Source organism: Myxocyprinus asiaticus, chromosome 30, assembly GCF_019703515.2.
Source record: "Myxocyprinus asiaticus isolate MX2 ecotype Aquarium Trade chromosome 30, UBuf_Myxa_2, whole genome shotgun sequence".
NCBI lineage: Eukaryota > Metazoa > Chordata > Actinopteri > Cypriniformes > Catostomidae > Myxocyprinus > Myxocyprinus asiaticus.
This window is the reverse complement of record NC_059373.1, coordinates 32,456,859-32,483,036: the sequence shown is the minus strand read 5'-3', so window position 1 is coordinate 32,483,036 and position 26,178 is coordinate 32,456,859. Positions and strand designations below refer to the sequence as shown.

At 38.5% G+C, this 26,178-nt stretch overlaps 2 protein-coding genes across 3 annotated transcripts; one reads left to right on the top strand and one right to left on the bottom strand.

Annotated features, from left to right (window-relative positions):
* Nucleotides 1-4,115: 4,115 nt before the first annotated feature.
* On the bottom strand, nucleotides 4,116-20,066 carry LOC127421551 (ubiquitin-conjugating enzyme E2Q-like protein 1). Its single transcript, XM_051664673.1, has 3 exons — nucleotides 19,770-20,066; nucleotides 18,749-19,578; nucleotides 4,116-8,849 (listed from the first exon to the last, which is right to left on the bottom strand). Exons 2-3 carry the CDS (start codon nucleotides 19,454-19,456, stop codon nucleotides 8,718-8,720), a joined length of 840 nt encoding a protein of 279 aa, XP_051520633.1. The 5' UTR covers nucleotides 19,457-19,578; nucleotides 19,770-20,066; the 3' UTR covers nucleotides 4,116-8,717.
* Nucleotides 20,067-20,281: 215 nt separating this feature from the next.
* On the top strand, nucleotides 20,282-24,484 carry LOC127421166 (mediator of RNA polymerase II transcription subunit 10-like). Of its 2 annotated transcripts, none has more exons than XM_051663975.1 (4): nucleotides 20,282-20,835; nucleotides 21,034-21,117; nucleotides 21,389-21,491; nucleotides 22,835-23,120. In XM_051663975.1, exons 1-4 carry the CDS (start codon nucleotides 20,714-20,716, stop codon nucleotides 23,063-23,065), a joined length of 540 nt encoding a protein of 179 aa, XP_051519935.1. In that variant the 5' UTR covers nucleotides 20,282-20,713; the 3' UTR covers nucleotides 23,066-23,120. The 2 variants fall into 2 exon arrangements, with proteins under 2 accessions (XP_051519935.1, XP_051519936.1); XM_051663976.1 differs by lacking the exon at nucleotides 22,835-23,120 and adding an exon at nucleotides 23,599-24,484 and having other exon boundaries at nucleotides 20,565-20,835.
* The last annotated feature ends 1,694 nt before the right edge of the window (nucleotides 24,485-26,178 follow it).

Sequence of the window (26,178 nt, the reverse complement as noted above, 5' to 3'; positions counted from 1 at the left end):
TTTGAGTCGTTTCTTTACAGTGAATCGGTCAAACAATTTAGCAAAATGATCTGAACTGATTCACGATTCAATCCGATTCATTCAGACAGTTCACTCATGCACTGAATCATTTGGAGCGTTTTTTTAAACTAAAATTAGAGAGATACTTTAGAACATAGAGAACAAACAGAGCACTGGAGTCGTGTGGATTACTTTTATGCTGCCTAAATGTGCCTTTTGGACCGTCAAATAGCCAGCAGCCTGATGGCACCCGTTTATTTACATTATAAGGACCTAGCTTCTACATTTTTTCTAAAAATCTTCATTTGTGTTCTGCTGAAGAAAGAAAGTCATACACATCTGGGATGGCATCAGGGTAAGTGAATAATGAGAGAACTATTGAGCTTAGCTTGTATTGAACCCAGAAAATTCCTTTAAGAAAATGTAAAATTGCTTCTCTCAAAGGCAACAGATTTAAACTCTTTGGTGTTATTTTATTTACATACTCCACTCCAATAGGAAATATGTAAAAATAGGAATAATGTCAAAACTGGTCAAAAATAATGTCACAGTTTGTTAAAAGTGGTCTCAATATGACTGGAGATTGGAGGGGTTGAAAAATAAGAGGCAAGTCGAATTAGTCAAAAAATAAATAAAGTAAATAAAGTTCTTTGAGTCAAGAACATTTCAATTAATTGGAGAGTTTAAAGTCCAAGGCTGGAATAAAACAAGAAAACATCCAATATGTAACATCTTCATTACTGCATAAAACATTAATTTGAGATGCTTTACATTTCTATCCACATCTGAGATACTGTATAAATGTATGGAGGCATGGAAGCCATTTTCATAAATAATTCAACTACTGTCTCCGCTATGGGCAGCGATTCCAGTGGGGGTGCTCATATAGATCTTATGGTCTGTATGAAAAGTATTGAAAGGGAGGCAGAGCGTTTTGAAGGGGGTTTGCTGAGTCCAATATGAATATGTTTTAAAGAGCAGTGTAATTTAGAACACGCCTTGTCACTCAGAGCGCCACGTTGACCGTGACGCAGTCGTCATGGCCCACAAGTAAGGTGGAAATCGGATTGGGCAGCAACATTGCAAATGCAAACCAAATAAGCTCCACCAGGCAGCATTCAAATGGAAATACCCCCACTCCTTAATCTCAGCTAACTGGTGTTTGTTGTTATTTTGGCTGGTCTTTGAAGAACCATGTGCGGGCTTTGATTGGTGTCTATGGGAATAAAGGTTGTAACTTTTCATACAAGCCAAGTCATACCATATCTTAAGATTTATTACGAATGTCATAAGACTATGTTGGAAATCCCATCCATCCGTCACATTAAATTTAAGCATGCAAATATATTTCCATGGCATAGCACAGTGAATTAGGATGCAACCAGACTGTGTCTTTTTCTCTCCCTCTCTGTATGCTGTGAAAGGTGCGGTTGACAAAAACAATGTTGTGCTCTGGGATCAATTACAGGTGCTTTCACAGCAGACAGACCATCTTGTGCATACAGCTGTGACTGTGTCTGGCTCATTCGAGAAGGGTGTTTTGTTTGGGTGAGAAATGTGTTTGGCCACCATGACCTGCTCACATGCATTTATCAGTGTCCTTGTGGGGCCCAGAGCAGTAGACTGGGGACAAGCATGAGGGCCTATTGGCCTGAAACTGGTTTGTTCTGTTTTCTAATTAGATTTGTAAAATTTCTGAAGAAAATGTAAGTGGTGCTTGCCTGTTTAGCACTCCCCGTTATGATGCTAGTGTGTTGTGGGTGATTGCCAAGGCATTGCTATGTGGTTGCTAAGGTGATCTAAGTGGTAGCTAAAGTGTTCTGGGTGGTTGCTAGGTCGTTACTTACTGGAACAAGTCAAAAGATCACACCCCCAAGTCTCAATTATATTCTGGTGATATTACAGTGATATTTATTTCTCTGACTTTTCAATTGTTCATCAGGCAAAAAACAAAAGTCAAGTCTCTTAAGTATCAGCACACCTGTCCTCAACAAGCCATGCCGCAGCACAGTGCGTATGAGCAATAATATGAGCATCAGAGTGTGAGAAATAATAATAGTGTTGCTTGACTTAGAACCAGTAATGTGTTTGTCTCATAACGCTTTCTAAACATCTTGAGTCATGGCAGTAAATAAGAAAAGGCATGTTTACATCTTCTTATAAAATGTACTATTGTCATCCTCTTTTCTCTTTGTGCATTTTCACTATGCTTTTAAAACATTATAACCATTATCTAGTTGTCATTAAAAAAAATTCTGACAGCTTCTTGAGATGGACAAGTTTGTAAAAGAATGAGGCAAGTCAAACAGCAGAGCCTAAAAGACTCCAGGAGGTCCAGGAGAACACTGTGTACTGGTAGTTCTTATGATGTGGATGCTCTAATGCAGTGGCAAAAGGGCATGAGTAGCATGAATGCTACAGCAGATAAGGACAATGCACAAAAATAATAATAATTGAATATATATATATATATATATATATATATATATATATATATATATATATATATATATATATATATATATACCCAGTTACCACTTTAATAGGTACACCTGTACACCTACTTATTCAAGCGATTATCTAATTAGCCAATTGTGTGGCAGCAGTGCAAAGCATATTATCATGCAGATACAGATCAGGAGCTTCAGTTAATGTTCACATCAACCATCAGAATGGGGAAAAATGTGATCTCAGTGATTTAGACCGTGGCATGATTGTTGGTGCCAGACAGGCTGATTTGAGTATTTCTGTGCATTCTGAGATGCTGTTCTGCTCACTACAATTGTACAGAGGAGTTATCTGAGTTACTGTAGCCTTTCAGTCAGCTCGAACCAGTCTGGCCATTCTCTGTTGATTTCTTTCATCAAAAAGGCATTTCCGTCCACAGAACTGCAGCTCACTGGATGTTTTTTGTTTTTCGCACCATTCTTTTTACACCCTAGAGACTGTTGCATGTGAAAATCCCAGAAGATCAGCAGTTACAGAAATACTCAAACCAGCCCGTCTGGCTCTAACAATCATGCCACAGTCGAAATGTCAATGAACATAAACTGAAGCTCCAGACCCCTATACGCATGATTTTATGCACTGCACTGCTGCCACACGATTGGCTGATTAGATAATCGCATGAATAAGTTGGTGTACAGGTGTTCCTAGTAAAGTAGTCACTGAGTGTATATACTGTATGTGTGTGTGTGTGTACTAACATCTAATTTACTTCTATAACAAAATGGCTTAATTTTCTTTTTTTGAAATACGTAAGAAATCAGGAAAAAGAGCTGTTCATGTAAGCCCAAAAATATCAATAACATCAAGCTGTTTTATGAGGCCGAACAGGCCAGTAAACCTGTTCCAATTCTTGGGGTTGCTCAACATAAATATAAAAAACCAAAAAACATGGTAAATCTTTTGATGCCTGTCAAAGACATGTCTGAGTAATATTTCACCATTAAAATAAATAATAATTGTAATAAAAAGAATAAAATAATTAAAAAAAATGTTATTGTAATTATGTAAAATTGAGGATGTACATTTTTTGTTTTTGGATTGTGATATTATTTTCATGACAACTGAGCACCCCCCCAACCACACACACACACACACAATTCTCATTATGTACTTAGACAGTAATGTAAAAACAATTATACTATTTTGATATGTTGCAAAGTATTTTAGCATCATGGCAGTAACCATGGTACAGCATATCTTTCCAGAAATATAATTATGAAATATGACCTTGACATTTTTTCAAGAGACTCACGATAAAAAAGGTTCACCAGATAATTGCTCTCCTAAAAAAATCCTAGTTTTCATTAAGGATCATATACCAATATTCTCAACATAACTGATTCAAACTAAAGCTAATTATAGCAGGCTTAATTAATATTATTTTGTACAAAACAGGTTTTAAAAAGGTTTAAACCTTAGTTTTAGACTTTAGATTTCCATAGTTAATCATATTATCGAGGTGTTCTTCATGAGAAGCTAGTATTATTATTCACTGTCATGAGTGATTTGATAGCTTTGAACCCACTAGGCTGAACAAAACCTTGTGTTTTCTCAGCGACTGCAGAGAGACTTCATAGCAAGGAAGACAAACACAAAATTTTCTGCAGGCTGGAATCAGCCTACAGCCTTTATTGCACATTCCTGTTTGGTTTTGCTCTGGACCACATCCTGGCATGATGTTTAGGCAGAAAACACATTGTCTCGTAGTTTTACCTTTCACCCTGTGAAAGCCTGAGTTCACTACATATACCAGACTCTTTTCACTTCAGGTACATATATTATATATATATTTTTCTCCATTTATTTTGCTTTCTCTTTTTTTTCATCAGTGACAATGCCTGCAACATGCTTCAAATCGTCATTTTGGCAAACTACGAATAAATTAAAACACATTCATAGAACACAATTTGACATTTAAGGACATTAATGAAGAAAACCAGGACAAACAGAAAGAAAAAATACAAAGAAGCGTCTGCTGTTCTTTTTCATTAATTTCTTGCTTTTTTTGTGTAAAACAAGTTAGCTAGGTAACAATCACAGACCACATGCAGATATAATACAACAGAATCATCTCACTCGTTTGGACGATTAACTCTTAGTTTCTGCAAACTACAGATCTAAACTCTATCACAAAAGTATGCTCTTTAAACTGCAAAACATCCAATTCTGAGATATTTTTGACTGGTTATAATAAGTCCTTGGTATAGTATCTCCATGTGCTAAGTAGGAAAACACAGAACCACTTCTCAGTGTCCAAACAGAGTGTGGAGAAGACCAAATGCACTTCAGTAGTGATGAGAGACACCATCTGCAACCAGACACAGAAATCCGCAATAAACCACCCATAAGGGTTTATGCATGTTTTGTTTTTTTTGTTTTTTTACAATCGCTGCATTGAATCGAACATTATTTATGTTCGAAGTATAAGTTCTCTGGTGATTAATGTGTATTTTTTTTATTTTTTATTTAACAACCATTCATTTTATTGGATAACCTTAATATTATAAACACAAAAAGCTATTACACATAAATAAATAATACATTGATAGCGGATTAACCTCAGTGTTGTTTCCCTCTATCCTCCTTCAGGGCATCAGCATTTGTTGAGTTTTATCATTTATACATCCGTATCTTCCTTATGTTTGTTCAATGCCATTTTAATCAGCAGCTTCTCATGAGACATTTGAAATCTTCAGTGATAACACAGAGTTTCTACTGAGACCAGCTGTTACACTGAGGAAAACACACAAGGAAACTGTGACAATGTACATTAAACTTTTGGCACTTGCTGTTTCCATGTCTGGAGAAGACTATTTTCAGTATATCACATGAAACAGCATACTATAACAAGCAAATGTGTGTTTTTCCCAACTTTAAAATTTAACTTTAAAGGAATAGTCCACCCAGAAATGAAAATGGTTTCATTATTTACTCACCCTCATGCTGTTTAAACCCAAATGGCTTTCTTTCTTTCATAGATCACAAAACAAGAAATGTTGCTGATCGTTCTTTTCCATATACTGAAAGTGAATAGGGATCTAGGCTGTCAAGCTCCAAAATGATAAAAAGCACCATCAAAGTTTCTTAAAAAGTAGTCCTTACGACTCATGTGGATTATTCCAAGTCTTCTGAAGCCATACGATAGCTAAGACCACAATTCACACTTCTGCATATTCATATTCAAGCTGTGTTATAATTGGTCACATGACTTGCATTATTCACAATGCCTTTGACATCAAACCTTACTTGTTGCCTCTAAGAAGCCATATTTGTATGGCCTCTGACAGCGGAAAGCATGATTTTCAGCAAATAATGACCTAAATTAAAGAACTATTCTGGGTTCAATACAAGTTAAGCTCAATCGACAGCATTTGTGGCATAATGTTAATTATGATAAATACATTTCAACTCGTTCCTCCTTTTCTTTAAAAAAAAAAGCAAATATCGAGGTTACAGTGAGACACTTACAATGGAAGTGAATGGGGGCCAATCCGTAAATGTTAAAATACTCACTGTTCCAAAAGTATAGCCACAGGACAAAAACAATATGCATGTTAATGTGATTTAAGTGTGATAAAACTGATTACAAATTTTTTATGTGTTAAGTTTTACCAATATTAAAACTTTGTTGCCACGACGACGTAACACCGTAAACAATACAAAACATAAAATGACCGTAAAAATGTACGATTTAAACAAATTTACAGCTCAAATAATACATGAGTTTTAACAGAAGAAATAATGCTGCTTTTAAGTGCTTTTTATAAAATTATAATCTTCACATTTCTGCCTTTAAACCCTCCAAAAATTGGCCCCATTCACTTCCATTGTAAGTGCCTCACTGTAACCCAGATTTTTGTTTTTAAGGAGGGATGAGTCAAAATATTTTTTGTGGTAATCAACATTATGCCACAAATGCTGTCGATTGAGCTTAACTTGAACTGAACCCAGAATTTTCCTTTAAGGTCTATTCCTCACACAAAACAATCATATGGCTTCAGAACACTTGGAATACAGTGCACAAGTCATATGGACTACATTTGTGATACTTCTAAGGAGCTTTTTTGTAAGTTTGAAGCTTGACAACCCCAGTCACCATTCACCTCCATTATCCAAAAAAAAACAAAAAAAAAACAAAATGGCCAATACATTCATCAACATTTTTTCTTTTGTGTTCTACAGAAGAAAAAAAAAAGAAAGTTGTCATATGGGTTGGGAACGACAAAAGGGTGAGTAAATGATAAACACCCATTATGTTTACAACACAGAAACGATCTTCCCTTTTAAACCAGCACGTCATTTGTATTTCAGACACTGTGCGGAGACTGCCGTTGGTAGGGCGGGGCCTTAAATAAACAGAGCATTTCAATGCTCGCTTCAGATGCAGTCTTGTGACATTCTGACTTCACACTGACATTTGAAGGAGAAGTCAATAAACAGCAAGGCATCGAGCTGTGGCTCTTTCAGAGCATCAATCAGTCAACTAAACAAGCCCCCCTCATTTCACAAGGCTGCTGAACAAAGGAGTTGCCCGCTCAGCATCTCCCTCTCTCTCTTCTTCTGTCCTTCTTCACTGGTTCTTATCGACAGCAGTGGTACCAGGTACACAGTGTACTGCTGTGAGCCAAAGTAGCACAAGAAAATCAGCACAATTAATGTTGATAGTGTTTGAGGCATCGGCATGTAACAGTGCCAAGTTACAAGCTGGTTTTAACATGAGTTCAGTCCACTCATTTCTCAGCTTTGTTCTGATATTTAGGACTCCATGGGTCCGATGCCATGATGGATACTCAAGATTTCACATAAACCACATGGGCAAACATCACCATGTCTGTCACATGCTACACAAGCCTCTCGTTCACCAATATGCAACAATCCCATTGGGACATTGACATTTGTTAATGCCATCTGGTTATCTAAATCATCAGAATTAAAGGGATAGTTCACCCAAAAATGAAAATTCTGTCATTTATCCACCCTCACGTCTTTACAAACTTTCATTCTTACATGACTATCATTCTTCTGTGGAACACCTAAAGAGAAGTTTAGGAGAATGTCCAAGCTGCTCTTTTCCATTCAATGAAAATGAATGGTGACTAGGGGCTGCCGAGCTCCTAAACAAAGCACCATAAAAGCATAATAAAAATAGTCCATATAAGTCATGCAATATATTACAAGTCATCTGAAACCATACAACAGCTTTGTGTGAGGAACAGACTGAAATTCAAGTCATTATTCACTGAAAATCTTGCTTGACAGTCATTGTCACCATTCACTTTCATTGTATGGAAAACAGCGTCTTGGACATTCAGCTATAAATAACACATTCTGTGTTCCACAGAAAAAAGAAAGCCATCCGGGTTTCAAAAGACATGACGGTTAGCAAATTATAATGAAATTTTCATTTTTGGGTTAACAATTTCTTTAAGAGATTTTGGTCTTCTCCAAAAACAAATGATATAATGACCAACAGAGGTGATTCAGTAACACGTTTTTTTTATTTTTTATTTTATTTTTTATCTCTGGACCTCTGCGTAAGCAACAAGAGTATTTTTTCTCCATTGGAAATCAATGACCATTTACGCAACACAGTGATGTCTAAAGTTTGCCATGCGCAAAGTGGAACAGAGAGAGAGAGAATGAATAGAGAAGAGCACAGCTCTACATAAATTACAATCATCATTTTGCATCCAACCGTGAAAAACAGCACAGCCAATGAGGAGGAAACAAGAAAAAATGAACCTCAAATGTAGTGTAATGACCTGCCTATCTATTAAGTATTAACAAAGTCATTTACATGTAAATGGGGCAAGTCTGATGCTGTTCAGTGCAATGCATTGTCAGCCAATAAAAAGAAAGAGAGTGATGGAGGGGCACACAGACAGATAGAAAGGGAAATACAGTAAGGTTGTGGTTTGTTGGTTCACATTTAACTTAGCCTCATTTGTATCAAAAGTCCTTTGCTGTATGTAGCTGTAATGATGCCCACTCATGAGTAATTGTGATGTCACAGCCAGTGTTCAGTCCATGGCACCTCGATGAAGAGTGAAACAGGATTGAGTGGATGGGACGGTGAAAGTGCCACATTGATGAAGATGTGTAAAATTTGATGCAGTAGCCTTTTTTCACAGTTAAGTTTGATGATGAAGAATGAAGAAAAACCCAACTGAAAAAGCCATGTCAGGATCGCTAGGTCGAAGACACTGACATCAGCCGTCAGACACGGGAGGGGAAACCCAGCCGTACTTCTCATGGGTCTTCACAAGGCTCTTGAAGGTAGCCTCGGCTTCCTTGCGACTAAAGGCCTTCTTTGACTTGCCTGCTTTCCTGCAGATGCGACCCTAAAAAGAAATCATAACGTTTGGATATCAATCTTTCAATCATCTGTCAAAATTAAAATGATAATAATTCAAATTCTACACTGAATTCAATGAGCTTAATTTCAAAAGCATGGTGAAGAGGGCAGTATTGACATTGATGATGTATTTTCTTTTTTTTCCTTGAAAGTGTTTTTAAGGAGCCACTGATTCTATAAATCTTTTTATGTGCATTTTTCTTTGGGGTAAATTTTGTGACTTTAGCATGCTGTGACATTCAATATGCAATTTTTCCCACCAAAAGTGTTGTTTAGACAGATCAGAGTGTCAGCTATTGACTGTTATATGTAGTTTATTTTTACCTTGTCCTAAATGCATGTAAAAAAGCAAACTGTGATTTATTGTTTTACATGCAGTGTTATATAAAGTATACAACTGTCATACTTATGTTAAAGTAAAGATACCTTTGTGGAAAGAAACAGATCAATATTTAAGTCCTTTTATCCACCTTATTCCTACACTCTGTGATGCTTTGCGTGAAATGTGGGAGGTACTTCCACTAAGAAGTGAACACAGTTGTAGTTGCATCGTACGTTCATTAATTTTTTCGTAGCAGTGCTGATCATTCATTCATACTTCTATATGTGTGAGCACAGCCTGACGGAGCTTAAAAGGACAATATCCGGATAGCCATTCCATCTTTAATAGAGGTTTGGGAGGACGATTTAAAGAAGTGGCCTCAGGATGTATGTAGAGCCATGAACCGCACGTTATCCCTGATCTCTGTATGGACATCGTAACGTGTTCTAGCTGAAACGATTTGAGCAAAACATAATACAATACTCACTAAGACCTTGTTTATAGCTGGTATTTGTTTTGTTCAATGATTCAAAATAAAATGACTCACTTTTTGACTCGCATCTCAACATTTAAAACTCTGTTTATTGACTGATCGCACATTACACATTGGTCTTGTGAGTCTGTTTCTCAAACCATTTGTAACATTTGCTGTAACACAGTGCCATCTACTGGAGTCTTGAAGAACAACAGGTATTGTAATTAATGCACATCATCACAGTATTAAGATGTATCTCGGGTGATCCGATCACATGTGGTCAGGTGAGACACATCACTGTTGGTCGCACAAATGCATCTCCTGTGAGGACTTGTGATCGGTCTTTGAGGGGTTTCATGATGGCATATATCATCACTATATCATAAATTAATAAACCAGAAAAATGTCATAAAAGACAAAGAAGCATGGAAAAATGGTGCACCAGGTACAGCTGAAATTTCATCTGCAGTAAGTGCACACGAAGACACTGAAGAAGATCCGTAAAGTCTCGTACATGTATATGTATGCTATTTTTCCGATCGGACAGTTATTTCCTTTTAAAGCCATGTGTTACCAGTGTCATGAATAGTTTAAACTATTGATTTAGCCATTTACACCTGTATGTAGTGCTGATCACTTGTTATCGGATCATCCGAATCACATCCTAATACCAGCTGAAAACGGGGTCTAAATGACCGCTGCCTACATTAGCGAATGCTACAGAACAACTTCCGGTGGAAGTTCGTCCCATTTCCGTTTCCCTAGTAAGACCCCCAGGAATAAGGTGGAAACTATAAACAATCGCACTCTGAAGCAAACGGGCCCAGCATGGAAATGGAAAATGGACAAGACTTCATGCTAATGGTCAAAGGTCTGGGTCTGGCTTAGCAAGACTAAATATTAACAGATTAGAAATATTAAAAGATTAATTCAGTTGTGGACGCCCGCAAATCATTCCTAAGTCTGATCAAGTCTGAGCACATTTAAATATTTTGTTCAGCCTGAATGACTCTAAGCTAGTATGCAGAGATAACTTCTACAGACAGACACTAAAAAATCACAATCAATACACATCCTTTACGTTTCAAGAGACTGAAAGTGAAGCTGCAAAGCATAATTTTTCCAATGTCCTCTTGGCTCCAGATTCACAATGTAGTGTGTGGAGTGTCTTCCAAGTTCCAAGAAGGAAATTACATTTGAGTTTAAGGGACTGGGACATCACTTTTGGAAATTACATTTAAATTTCAAATATAATGTAGGCCAAACAATTTAAAGGTGAAGTTTGTAATTTTTCAATGTTAAAGGTGCACTCAGTAACTTTTTGTATGTGTCATCTTGGACTTACAGTGACACCTAGTGGTGTGGATGCAGAATCATTCAAAATCAATAGTTTTCAGTTACAGATGCCATTGTGGAAATACACTATGCATGTGTCAGCCATGATTAATTTAATCCAAGAGTGAAAGTGTCCAATAACAAGACTAAGTAGTATTCAGCTGGTCATGTGATGCTAAAATTGCAACCCTCTACATGTAGAATAAAACCGCTTTTATAAGGTTACTGATATGACTAGAGTACCCATCTCATGTGAGTGGTCATGATTTTATACATATGTTTCAAAATTACAATTAAACTCTTAAGGAGTAAAACTTTTAATGAGGAAAAATTACTGAGTGCACCTTTAAAGGGACAGTTCACCCAAAAATGAAAATTTTCTCATTATATACTCACCCTAATGATATCCCAGGTGTGTATGACGTTCTTTCTTCACCAGAACATATTTGAAGAAAATTAGAAAAATATCTTAGCTCAGTAGGTCCTTAAAATGCAAGTGTATGGTGATCCAATTTTTGAAGCTACAAAAATCACAGATAGTCAGCATAAATGTCATCCAGCTGTTAAATTAATGTCTTCTAAAGTGACACGATCGCTTTTGGTGTGAAAAAGATAAATATTTAAGTACTTTTTTTAAACTCTAAATCATGCTTCCGTTCTACAGCGGTACGCATGTGTTGGCATTTGAAACAGGCGAGAACTGATGCACGTGCATCACAGCCGGAAGAGCAGTGCTGTTTACAAGTGAGAAGGAGGAACGCTGTACTATAGCTTGGTTGGTTTTGGTTTAGATCTTTACTTATCTGTTACTTTCCTCACAATGGTGAGTTTGTGTGCTTATCCTGGATGTCTCAACCGAGAGGAGAACGTAAGATTACGTATGTATCATGGCAATGTGAATACATCACACAAGAGACCGCTTGAACTCCACCCTCTGGTGAAGCTGATCAGAAGTGATGATTTAGAGTTAAAAAGTACTTCAATATCGATCTTTTTAGCACCAAAAGTGATCGTATCACTTTAGAAGGCATTAATTTAACAGCTGGAGTCTTATCGATGACATTTGCGCTGACTGTCTGTGATTTTTGGAGCTTCAAAAGAGAAATCTCCATTAATTTGCATTTTAAGGACCAATGCAAATTTTCTTCAAATGCATTCTGGTGAAGAAAGAAAGTCATACACACCTGGGATATCATGAGGGTGAGTAAATAATGACATAATTTTCATTTTATGGGTGAACTATTCCTTTAAGATATAAAGTCTGTAGTTGTCCCATTTTTCTGAGACAACTACAAGTAAGCCATTCATAGGTTGACTTTCTGGCAGTGTGTAAACTCAGTATATTTCCATGCACTTTAAAAGTTTGATTTCATTCAGACTAAAAACAGTAATTCTTCTTTTTAAAGTCATGTAAACGCTTCAATCTGACTGAAATCGTACCTGTCTAATTTTTGCGTGGATGGACGAACAGATCTAGACAAACTGATCATAGCGCGGCTTTGTCCAGCATGTGTACACGTTATTTGGACCTTACCTTGCCTCGCCGCTGTGCGCATGCACACTCCGAAAGACAGGTGTATTTAACCGGTGTATTTGTCATCCTTCTTTCAAATATTTGATTACGCATTGTGCAGCTCGACTTTGCAAAAACCTGCTGTTGCTCCATTATAACTGCGCATGTTAAACGTTCTGAATATGGTTCTGTGGTGCTGCTATCAAAATATTGCTCTGTTGTTTTAGCTGTTTGACATGTTAATTTTGTCCTAAACCAGTGGCTTGAGTTTGGGGTGGAACTTTCTGTTTGTCAGAATAATGGAAGAGGGGGTTGGGGCTTTGGTATGAAAAGGGTGGTAGCAGTGTTTGAGGAACATGTTTACAAATTATGTTTGCAATTACATTTGTAGCCGCTAGCAGCAAAGAAATTACACACTTCGCCTTTAACACTTACTATATATACTGTAAGCCTCTAAAATCTTGAGCTTGAAAGCTGCTTTGAAACGATGTGTTGTGAAAAGCGCTACACAAACAAAATTGACTTGACTTACAGTACATTTGTGCCTATAAATGATTTTTCCCCCCAAAACATCTGAGGTTTGCTATGAAGACTAAGAGAAGCTTGACTCAAAGAAAAGACGACTTTTTTCTCTTTCAAAATATAAGGGAGTAATATAAGTGTGTAGGTGTTGCACGACACTTTACATTTACACACCTAGTTTTTCAGGTTATTCCAGGTCTTTTCTTATATTATGTATCTGAAATGCAGATGTGTGAATGACTGATTTGGGTGTGATGAAATGTTCATAGGGTGAACCACTTTCAAAGGATTTTCTATTTTCAATTTCAAAGCCGACTGCTCTGAGCTTTGAAGACGCAGTAAATCAAGAGGCTGTACTTGATAAAACCTCCAGCTGAATTGTTTAAACAAGCTTCACAATCATCTTAACACCAGTTTAAGCCATTTTGATCACTGCTAAAGCATAATGAGAACAGAAGGGATGTTATGGTTTCCTGGACTGCTGCAGCCCACAGTAAAAACATGCAGTTCTTCCATATTAAGATATTTTTCCTCTAAAGTGATCATCTAAAAGTATAATAAGCGATGTCAATGTTGTACAACTAAGCAATAATACCCAAGGAGGTCCTCTTTGCTAATGTGAGGAGATGTCTGCTCTCCTTCAGAGAACCTATGTTCATGAAAGACTTCGTTAAAGATTGCTGACCAAGGATTCTTTAAAGTCAACATGAAATTGTGTTCGTCATCCATTTAACTTCTGTGACCTTTGTATTTTGGAGTTAAAAAGGATATACAATAGATATAAATGGAGGACAGGGTATCAATCAGGAATTGATTGGATCATGAAAAATGGGCATTACATATCAGAATAAGGCCAAGTGGTTGTTGGGGAGGTGTTGACATATAAAGCCCAAAGTATACTTCAGTCAGTCGTGAACGCTAGGCATCTGCGTACAGGGCGCGTGATGCAAATTTCTTCATCAGCAGAGTGCTCAAGCATTGAACACGTGCGACCCGATGTTTCTAACTGTGCATACTCTGAACATGCAGTATGTGCATGGGCTTGGAATTATTTGCACTTATTAGCAGGTCCGCAAGGTGGCATCACTCACAGTTGAGCAGTTGCTGTCATGAAGAAGCGCTAGTAATCGCAACTAAACAACAGAAAACGAAGTAGGGCTGGGCGAAAGGATGATGTATTAGGATATCGACAATATCTGACAAATATTCCAATGCTGATATTGACGCTCATTGACAGACAATGTTCAACAATATCAGGAAATGACAAAACCATGGAGTTGGGAAGTTGCCAAAAATATTAGTAGCCCAGGGTTTAAAATTAGCACCTGCGAGTCACGACCCGCCAAATGCGAACTGTCTATTTCATGCGCAGTGGTGGGGAATTTTGCTTATCTATCCGTCACAGTGGTGGGTGACCTGCAAGATGTCTTGGAGTGACACATGACAAGAGATGCTGTTAGACACAAAGACACGTGCTTGAAGAAACACACTTTATTATATCTTTAAGAACAGACGACAGAAAAGCCATTGATGTGCGTGTATGATTTGCTGTTTGTTTAGAGGCGTGAAGCGCAAGGAACACACGCATGTAAAGAGTTCTCACACTTTTATCTCTATTTCAGTCATCTGAAAACAGTTTGCTACAATAGAGTCATCTATGAGAATGCTACAAATGACCTAAGACATTCTCAGGAGGTGCTCGGTTATTTATATTTCAATTATCATTATTATTAAGTTTACATTTACAATCTTAATTTGTATCAGTAATTTTCCACCTGTTTTTGTAGATTAGATGCATACTTGCTTGACAACAAATGAGTGGTGGTTAAATATGAATTTTTTGTTTTGTTTTTTTTTTTTTTTTTTATCGTGAACATATTTTTTGCATATTGCCCAGCACTAATACGAAGGTAGAAAAACAAAAGTTGATGTGCACTTCAAGACCACGTGTGTGAGGAGGTCAGGAAATACCTGCATTTGTATAACTCGAGTCTGATGGAATATAGAAACATCTTCATGGGTTTAAACTCCTGAAGAGAAACAGTCCAGTATCTCATATCACGCATGCGCCAACCACCTGTGTATTCACGAAGAGTCAAATGAAGTATATAGGGGTTAATAATTAACCCATAATCTATTAATTGTCGTTAATAATTTGATCGATTAAGCTTATTGATTGTCGATTAATTAATTTCAGAACAAATGCGTTCAGTAATTATAACAGCAGACTTTGATAAGGCTGTCTATACAGTCATACTGCTGATCTGCCGATCTCCTTGTTTCATCCCAACCTACAATGTGAAAGCACATTCAGCTGACATCTCACCAGCACAAACAGTATGTTATGTACTGTTTACACAGCATGTTTTTATTTGACCTAATTTCAAATTAAAAAATAAATCCAAAAGTCTGAATTACTTCACGTTCCACAATGTGAAGTTTTAATTAACTCAAATATGTATATTGTATACATTATTATTAACAGTAATTAATTAACAGTAATTAAACATTTCCCAAATTTGTTGTAAACAGTCTAAATGTATTAAAATACATTGAACTAAGAATATTTTAAGAGGAAAACGCCAGTACTTGCATTTCTTAAGTGTATTAATTTTAATTATATTCAAACAATAGGCTACATGCACATATTATTTGGAGTCCTCCATGTGCGTTTTGCAGTATTAAGGATTACTCGATTAATTTATGCGCCATTTCGCCATCTTTAAGACAAATTGAAGGATCTGATTCTGCATGAAAAGCATTACTATACCACATGGATAAACAAATGTGATAGACCCAGCATCCACTAAGTGAGCAAAAAGAATGTGCTTCTAAATGCCCCAGGACAGGGGTCGATCTAGTGCCAGTGCTGATGTAAGACAGCAGGGACAGGGAGACGGAAATAGCCCTCTCTTCCCACAGGCTCTATCAGTCAGACTGAGGTCTAATGGCCCAGAAGTAACAGTGTGAGCTCAGTCGAGAAGAGCCTGCCCTATCCCCTAAGAAAAGCCTGTGATTTTTGGATTAAACGGAACCAATGGAGCCTTAATTAATCTTTATTGTGTTTGCAGCCTCTCTTGGAAATCGCTTCTCTCAAGCATTAGATGCTACGGTGGAAGAGCGGGATGCAGGAATGCATGGGGAGTTGTGTCAATTTTAATCCAGGTTATTCGCATCAGGATTTTGCCTGCAGCATGCTAAAGGCATCAGCGAAGCTCGACTGCGCTATTTTGGTTTAGTGAGTATCGAACGCAACACAGTACCCATGTGAAATGCCCGATGGGTAATCCTGTGAATGGAGATCAGTCAGTGGCCGCGCTTGGCCTCTGTGCAAACTGGGATAACACAGGCGGCTGGGATTATGTAACCAACATGTGCCAGATAAGGGTAAACAGTGCTGCTCTCTGCATCATAGCATCACATGAAGTGTACGCCCGCTTGTGATTCATGCTGACATGCCTATGGTCTCATGACAAAGAGGAAGTTGTCTATAGATGCAATGCAAGGCAAAGCAAGAATATTGTTGATCACTTAAAGTAGGGCAGAATAAAGAAGACTTATAATCAACATCCCATCGTAGGAGCCCCAAACAAATTAATCAAAAACAATTTAACTGAGATGGATGGATGGATGGATGGACAGACGGATGGATAGACAGATAGATGAGGTGTCTATCTGTGAGATGAAAGTTATTATAAAATGTTACTTTGAAAATCTAGATTTACTATTATTATTATTATTATTGGTGGTTCCTGGGTTGGCTGAGAGTCTGGGTGGAGGGTCCCTGGTTCTGTAAAGGTTGAAAACCCCTGCTCTAGCCTAATGAAAAAAATAGTCCTTAGTTTTGATGTAGGATTATATCAAGTAAAGCTTTCCAGTTTTGTTATTGATGTTATATATTGATGTTATATTGCATTTAAGAATAACAAAGGACATTTCCATTGCAGTGCTACTTAATGAACACATAGGAAAGCCTGTGAGAACCAGATATGCAGATACAATTTGCACAACTCAAGCATTTAAAGAATAAAGAACATTCAACAGAATTAAAATCAGAAGTCAAAGCACATCTCTGAGATGAAGCTTTTTGAAGACAATTAACTAGCACATGGTTTATTGACTTTAAAAAGTATTAAATCCAAGGACGATAAACCCTGAATGCTCTGCAGTAAAGGGTGAAATATGGCCTGTCATTTCCTTTTATCATACAATAGCTGCATGTTAATTGGGGGACTGTTGTGTCAGCAGCAGCTAAAATGGTAATTACCCTTGAGTGCTCTGGGGCATTGGAGGAAAAATGGTTATCTAGTCACTGCTGGCTCAGACTCATCATGAATTAGGACTTTAAGAGCTCATGACATGTTGAAGTAAGGTAAGATGAACAGACCATTTCTCTTAAATTTGAAGCAGCGGGATTCTCATCCATTTCCATGATCCCCACATTGGTCTTTGCAATCATCCTTAGAACTGCACTAATGACCAATGTGATCTATCTATGGAGCCCATCTAATCACATTACTAGTCAAGATCCAGGCTGCAGTACACCCATAAGACAAAATGGTTCTAAATAGCACCAGATAAAGGTTCTTTGGCTTGTAATAATAGCAGCATCATTTCTGGTGCCAAATAGCCTCTTAAAGGTTCCACAAAGAACCCTATTTGGGTATTGCAGGTGCAAATAATTTTAAATGGATAGTTCACCCAAAAAGATAATTCTCTCATCATTTACTCACCCTTACACTCGTATGACTTTCTTTCATCTGCAAAACACAAATTAAGATTTTTTGATGGAGGTACTGTGTAATGTGTTTATATCCATACAGTGCAAGTCAATGGGGTCCAACACTTTCAAGCTTCAAAAAGGGCATAAAGGGAGCATAAAGGTAATTCATTCAAATAAAAAAAGAAATGGTTTAATCCATGTCTTAAGCGATACGATCAGTTTTGGATGAGAAACAGACTGAAATGCTGCAACTCCTTTCATTACACTTCCTCGTGCAATCAAGCTTCAAATCATGATTAGACTGCAGATGTCAAGATTTATAGTGAAAAAGGAGTTACATTTTGGTCTGTTTCTCACCCAAAACCTATCATACCACTTCAGATGTCATTAATTAAACCACTGGAGTTATAAGGATTACAGTAATGGAGATTGAAAGTGCTGGTCCCCATTGACTTGCATAGTACATAGAAAAACACCTCATATCCCCTTTAATACATCTTCATTTGTGTTCCGCAGAAGAAAGAAAGTCAAACGAGTTTGAAAGATGTCATAAAGGTGCTAGAATTTTGGGGTGAACTATTCCTTTAAAGACGAACTAAAAGAACCATTTTAGCAAAAAGCATGCATTTGGTTCTAAATGGAACTATTGCAATAGATAAAGGAACTAAAGAACCCTACTTTAGAATGTGGCATTTGAAAGCAGCATAAAAACAGAAACACGACAAACATTCTAATGCACTGTATCGTAATTTTGCATGTTTTCATGTAACTAGCTTGTAATTACATAGTTATTGCTAAGCAATTACACACATATGCAATACATATAACATGAGCGCCATTATATGGACTCTGTATTGATGTTGATGGATATTGGATGAGCATCACATGATTTTCGATGGAAAAATCACCTGTGCATGGATTAAAAAATGGAGGATGGCGTCAAGAAACACGCTATGTAAAGAAATCAATGCTGGTATGGCCGAACCCATCCTCACCTGTCCTTTCACCAGACTGGCAGCGAACTGCCTCATCACGGCCTCGACGGTATAGGCGCTAGACCAGCCGCGGGGCGTTAATAACTCCATGCAGATCGCGCCACCGTCCAGCACGTATCCGTTCTCCAGCCGCGGCGTGAGCACGCGCATGAACGGCGGAGAGAAGGGGAAATTGTCGGGGAAGGTGACGTTCAGCAGTATGTACTCGGTGTTGGTCTCCTTCATGTCCTGCCACAGCGCGGAGTCCTTGTCCACCTGGTGCAGCTTGACGTTCCAGTCAAACAGGTTATCGTCCGCCAGCTCCACCGTTATAAAGTTATCGCCGAGCCGCCGGATGTCCTGCAGCTCCTTCATCAGTCTCCGCGTCCGCACCTGGGTGCAGTGCTGTCGGGTCGCCGCCAGCGGAGGCACCACGGATGCGCTCGTCGACTTGCTACCCCCCGTTTGCTGCTTCTCCTTCGTGTCCTTGCTCGGTTTGTCCTGTTTGGCGACTGGCTTGTCCTTTCCGGACACGTCGAAGCGCTTGGCTTTGATTTCTGGCGTGCTGAGGATGTTGTTGGTCTCGTTGCTGGTGTTGCAGTGCTTAGTGTTGTTGTTTTTCTGGTTCCCTTTAGTCCCTTTCAACGAGCCCTGGTGGTGATGCTTCGGGTCCTCCGTGTCTCGGTCGTGCAGACGAATTAGCCCGATTTTTCGCAAAAGAGTAGCCATTATTGTTTTTCTGCGAGAAATATGTACAGCTCTCCCGATCGAGATGGATGCGATGGAGCTCGAAAGATAAGAAGACCTCAAAGCAGCCCGTCCTCACTGCATCATTTCCCCTCACGAGCGCACTGGAACACAAGAGCAATCATTTATTACCATGCATTCAGTATCACAGACTGTCGATTTCGTGCAAGACACCCTCATATGACTGCAGACAGACTACAGTTCTGACAGCTTGGCTACAGTTCACACATCCAGTGTTAAAACCCTATGATATGTAATCATATAATTCATGCATACTATTCCTCCACCGACTTACCCCGACGAACCGTTCTCTTTGAGCCGATCGTCAAAAACATCTGACGATATGATGGTGCACGTCAGTCTATTCCTATAATTCCCAATGAGGCAAAGCCTTTGATGCAACCGCAGTTGCTGCAAGAGGCACGATAATGTTGCTTGCAATAAACCGATTCGATGATCTGGCACGAAGGGTTCACACACACACACACACACACACACACACTCACACACTGAAGAATAGCAGGAGCGGAGCGCCTCAGTCTGTTGGCTTCCGCTGTACCTGGACAGAATGAGTAATCGAGTGTCTTGCACGCTTTGGTTTTTCTTCCCACCCGTATTCCGTCAAGTCCCGCCCTTCAGCTCATCACTGTTTGCCTGGTGTTTGATTGACATCTCAATTGTCCAACCGCAGTACAGCTCCTTGGCTCTTACTAGCCAATCCTGTCGCAGGAGGCGGTGGGGAGCATAAATAATGGGGTGGGGCTTCAGATGCATCAGCTGGCCTATGGCAAGTAAATAATACATTCCGCTTAAGTTAAACAGCGAATTAAAAAAGCCATAGTGTAGAAAACCGAAAACTGTTTGTGTATGAAGCTGCAGAACGAGTCATACATTTGTCGGCATGTTGTTTTGGACTATATTTTAGCGGTCACAGTCATATAAAATGGTTATTTACGTCCTAATAACTGTAGTGAATGGTTGTTGGATTAAGAATAAATCCAGTGGAATGTATCTCAACAGACTTTACAGCAATTCGAAACGCTTTACGGCACAACGAAGGAACCAGTCACCAAGGTAACGGTCCATTCTCGCACGCTATTGGTTGTAACGCTTCCGGAAAGCGGAACGCTGTCATGGGAGCTGCGTAATTTGATCAGACGTCCGTTTTTGTCATTAATTTTATTATTTTATTACAAATACTTTATCATTGACTTAACTTTATGTAAAATTCAGATCGACATGGCCGAGAAGTTTGATAATCTCGAAGAGCACCTCGAGAAATTCGTCGAGAATATACGGCAACTTGGAATTATTGTCAGCGACTTTCAACCCAGTAGTCAAACAGGACTCAACCAAAAGTTGTGAGTTGTCATCTGTTAAAATCTATCACACAAAATCACTACATTGATTTGTACGAATACCTACTCGTAATATCTAAAGAAAAATGATGGCGCTGAATGATGATTGTTGTCCAGCTCTCGCGCATCCGTGTTGCCACGTTCATTCATCAATCCACGAGTCATTAAAAAAAAAAATCTGGCAAAAATCTATTTATGCAGGAACTTCATGATCACAGGACTGCAAGACATTGAGAAGTGCCGACAGCAGATTAATGATATCAACGTACCGTTGGAAGTATTCGAGTGAGTAACTGAGTATGTTTTGCAAATCTCAAGCAACAAATTGCTTGCAAATGTAATGTTGATGGCTCTTCTTCTCCACTCACATTAGATGCAAACAGGGTAAAGATAAATTACACTATGAAATGACATTTCTTATAAACTCCATTCAATTATGTAATTGGATTTGGGTTAAATTTTGAGGCTCTATTTAGTGAATTATTAGTCATCAAATTGATAAACTTGTCATGGTCTGGACAGATCTGTGTCATACATTATCACACTTTACCCTCAGATATATTGATCAGGGGCGTAACCCTCAACTCTACACCAAGGAGTGCTTAGAGAGAGCCTTGGCTAAAAACGAGCAGGTGAAAGGAAAGATTGACACCTTGACTGTGAGTATTACTTTTAACATTTGAATGTGTAGTAAGTGTGAGCAACTTTTTATTTTTAAGTTATACATGCCAGCAGTGGCATATTTCTGATAAGAGAATGTCAATAAACATGGAATTATGCAAGCGAGCATTGCATTGCTTTGTGGTTTTGGAATAGTATTAAAATCTGTTCATTTTAAATGTTCTATAAAGCTTTAAATCACAATGATCTAAGCTACAGAAAACAGCTGAGCACTGACTTATTTACCTCTTGGAGTCTGAGCTTCAATTCTTTGGAATTAAAACTAATCAATTTCCTTGGAAGAATGCTGATGGAGGTCTTTGGTGTACAAATTTGAATAAAAATATAAATGTATATACAGTTGACATCAGAAGTTTACATACACCTTAGCCAACTACATTTAAACGCAGTTTTTCACAATTCCTGACATTTAATCATAGAAAACTTTCCCTGTCTTAGGTCAGTTAGGATCACTACTTTATTTTAAGAATGTGAAATGTCAGAATAATAGTAGAGAGAATGATTTATTTCAGCTTTTATTGCTTTCATCACATTCCCAGTGGGTCAGAAGTTTACATTCACTTTTTTAGTATTTGGTAACTTTGCCTTTAAATTGTTTAACTTGGGTCAAATGCTTTGGGTAGAATTCCACAAGCTTCTCACAATAAGTTGCTGGAAGTTTGTCCCATTCCTCCAGACAGAACAGGTGGAGTCAGGTTTGTAGGCCTCCTTGATCGCACACGCTTTTTCATTTCTGCCCACAAATTTTCTATCGGACTGAGGTCAGGGCTTTGTGATGGCCACTCAAATACCTTGACTTTGTTGTCCTTAAACCATTTTGCCACAACTTTGGAGGTATGCTTAGGGTCATTGTCCATTTGGAAGACCCATTTGTGACCAAGTTTTAACTTCTGGCTGATGTCTTGAAATATCTCAATATATCCACATAATTTTCCTTCATGACGCCATCTATTTTGTGAAGCGCACCAGTCCCTCCTGCAGCACTCCCACAACATGATGCTGCCACCCCCATGCTTCAAGTGTGCACTTGCAAACTGTAGTCTGGCTTTTTTATGGCAGTTTTGGAGCAGTGGCTTCTTCCTTGCTGAGCAGCCTTTCAGGTTATGTCGATATAGGACTCGTTTTACTGTGGATATAGATACTTATCTACCCGTTTCCTCCAGTATCTTCACAAGGTCCTTTGCTGTTGTTCTGGAATTGATTTGCACTTTTTGCACCAAACTATGTTCATCTCTAGGAGACAGAATGCGTCTCCTTCCTGAGCGGTATGATGGCTGTGTGGTCTCATGGTGTTTATACTTGCATACTATTGTTTGTACAGATGAACGTGGTACCTTCAGGTGTTTGGAAATTTCTCCCAAGGATGAACCAGACTTGCGGAGGTCCACAATTATTATTTTTTTTTTTTCTGAGGTCTTGGCTGATTTCTTTTGATTTTCCCATGATGTCAAGCAAAGAGGCACTGAGTTTAAAGGTAGGCCTTAAAATACATCACAGGTACACCTCCAATTCAGTACACCACCTATCAGAAGCTAATTGGCTAATTGTCTAAAGGCTTGACATCATTTTCTGGAATTTTCCAAGCTGCTTAAAGTCACAGTTAACTTGTATGTAATGTATGTAAACTTCTGACTCACTGGATTTGTGATACAGTCCATTAAATGTTAAACAATTGTTGGAAAAATGACTCATGTCATGCACAAAGTAGATGTCCTAAACGACTTGCCAAAACTATAGTTTGCTAATATTAAATCTGTGGAGTGGTTAAAAAATGAGTTTTAATGACTTGAATGTAAACTTCTGACTTCAACTGTATTATGGACACATTTTAGAAATAAATATTGTCTTATCTTATTTAACCTGGTTGATGATCATCTTCTAACAGCCTAGATACTTTCAGAAGACATTTTACATGGAACGTGTAACTTGTAAAGTAGTGAAATACGGGTCCTTAGGATGAGACACTAGACAGATCTTATTTTAACACAAAACATTCTACTGTAGATAGCTAGTGTTCCTGGAATATTTAGACTAATACAAACAAAGGCACTCTCTTATACTGTTGTGCACTGTTTTTATCCACAGAAATTTAAAAGCCTCCTAATTTCCGAGCTGGGCAAGGTTTTCCCTGAAGAAATGGCTAAATATAAGGCAATTCACGGAGATGACCCTCCTTCATGATTAACATTGCCAGTGCCACAACACATCAAGATGTACATACAGTATGTTTATATTAATATGACATGCTTTTTTTTACAATTCAGAGTCATCTGCCAAATATGCAACTTTTTACAGCTTTTTCATCAGTGTATTTACCTTTGTAAGTACACTTCTGGTTTGAGAATTGAGGGATATTTTGGGACATCCTGAAAACAGTGGAAAGCTTTTTTGTCATGCATTGTAAGTTTCGCAGCATAGTTTTTATTTTCCTGTTGAATAAATTATTATTCTATGTCTTTTGCTTTTATGAACAACTGCATTTCTGGTGGAATACAAATGTGTCAGTAGGGTTGGGCAAAATTCAGAATTTAAGAATTGGCTTCTTTTTAATGAATTGGTTGGAATTTGAATTCAGTTGGTCACTCCCTACAGGATGTTGAAATAAAATGACGGGAGGAGGAATTTAATGAATTGTAATTGAAAGAAATTCAACAGTCACACAATAGAGGACATTCATTAGTACAAAACAAAATAATAATAATAAAAAAATGAAAAGCACTAATAACTTTTGTGTTCTTAGAGTTAATTTGTATGATGAAATATAAATGTACATTTCTACTGGTGGATTTTTAAACATTATTACCATCTAATATTTATGAAAATACCCCATGTGTGTGAATGATAACATAATGGATAATGTAAACTTAAAAATTAAGTGAATTATTAAAAACTACACTCGCAGCAATTATGAATTTCTTGGAAGTTCATTCAGTTTTAATTGTACTACTTTAAATTAAAATCCATATTTCAACTCCGTGTCCTGTTTGCTGCCTAAATTCAAATTGAAGAAGTGGAATTTAAAGGCATTCTCAATTTAACTCTGAATGGTACACAACCCTTTTTAATAGAGTATTTATACAAACTCTTTCAGGTGTTTTTGGTTATATTTGTGCCAGTGGCATGAAGTTACCACCTGGCATGCCCTATTTTGCCCTGCTCTGTAATCTTACACTACATGTCTGGTGGAATTGATTTTTAAGTATTCTCCTTTAACCACATGACACCACTTACTAGTCCTAGAGGTTAACTGAGGACTGACAGTAAAACTACCCTAGATGACAATCTCAAGGCAGTTTTACCTTTGACGACAAACCTGTGAATGTGAGTTATTTTATTAATTCACATGATATTGTTGTCACGGCTCCGATGAGTTTGTCGGTTTGTTCTGTGTGTTTTGTTATTTTCTCTCTCCACACCCTCAGTGGCACGCCCCTGTCCGTCATCACCCAGTCCACCAAGCCAGTCACCTTCTCTGGAAATCGGTCTCTGGAAATCATACGGAGCAGTTGTCCTTTTACCTGATCCAATCTCCATTGGCACCGGTAGTGTTGGGGCATCCTTGGTTGGTAACGCACAACCCAAACATATACTGGTCAACCAACACTGTTCTCGCTTGGAGTCCTTACTGTTTGTCTTAACTCTGCTAGTCTTGTGTTTCGTAGCAGGATGAACCGGTGGATTTATCTGGAGTATCGTTGACATACCATGACTTGAGGGCAGTGTTCAGCCGGTCCCGCGGCGTGACCCTTCCTTCTCATCGCTGGTACTACTGTGCGATTGAATTGCTTCCTAGCTCCTCGCCTCCTCGGGGGCGGCTGTATTCGCTCTCGGCTCCCGAGAAAGAGGCCATGAACGGGTATATCAGTGATTCTCTGGCAGCCAGTCTCATCTGCCCTTCCTCGTTGCCGGCAGGGGGCGGTGTTTTTCTTCGTGGAGAAGAATGGCTCACTTAGACCCTACATATATTATTGGGGGCTGAATGACATCACGGTGAAGAATCGCTATCCTTTGCCATTGATGTCCTCAGCTTTCGAACTCTTGCAGGGAGTGTCCATCTTTAAGAAGTTGGAGTTACGCAACACTTATCACCTTGTCCGGATTAGGAAGGGGTATGAGTGGAAGACTGCTTTTAACATCCATAGGGGGCACTTTGAATATTTGGTCATGCCTTTCGGATTGGACAACGCCCCCGCTGTCTTCCAGGGGCTCGTAAATGATGTGCTTAGAGACATGGTTGATCATTTTGTGTTTGTCTATCTAGATGATATTCTGATCTTCTCCCAGAATATCCAGGACCATGTTCAGCACATCAGGCAGGTGCTTCAGCGACTGCTGGAGAATCGGCTGTTCGTCAAGGTGGAGAAGTGTGCTTTTCGTGCACAGTTGGTTCCGTTCCTGGGGTTCATCATTTCGTCCAAGGGAGTGCGCATGGACCCTGCTAAGGTCAGAGCCATCTCCGATTGGCCAACCCCAGATTCTCACAAGGCATTGCAGAGGTTTCTGGGGTTCGCTAATTTCTTTCTGAGATTTATTAGGAATTACAGCAAACTCGCCACGCCTCTGATGGATCTCACCTCCACCCGCACTGACTTTTGTTGGTCTCCGCGGGCTGAGGCCATGGTCTCTAAATTAAAGGAGCGGTTTTCTACTGCACCCATCCTTGTT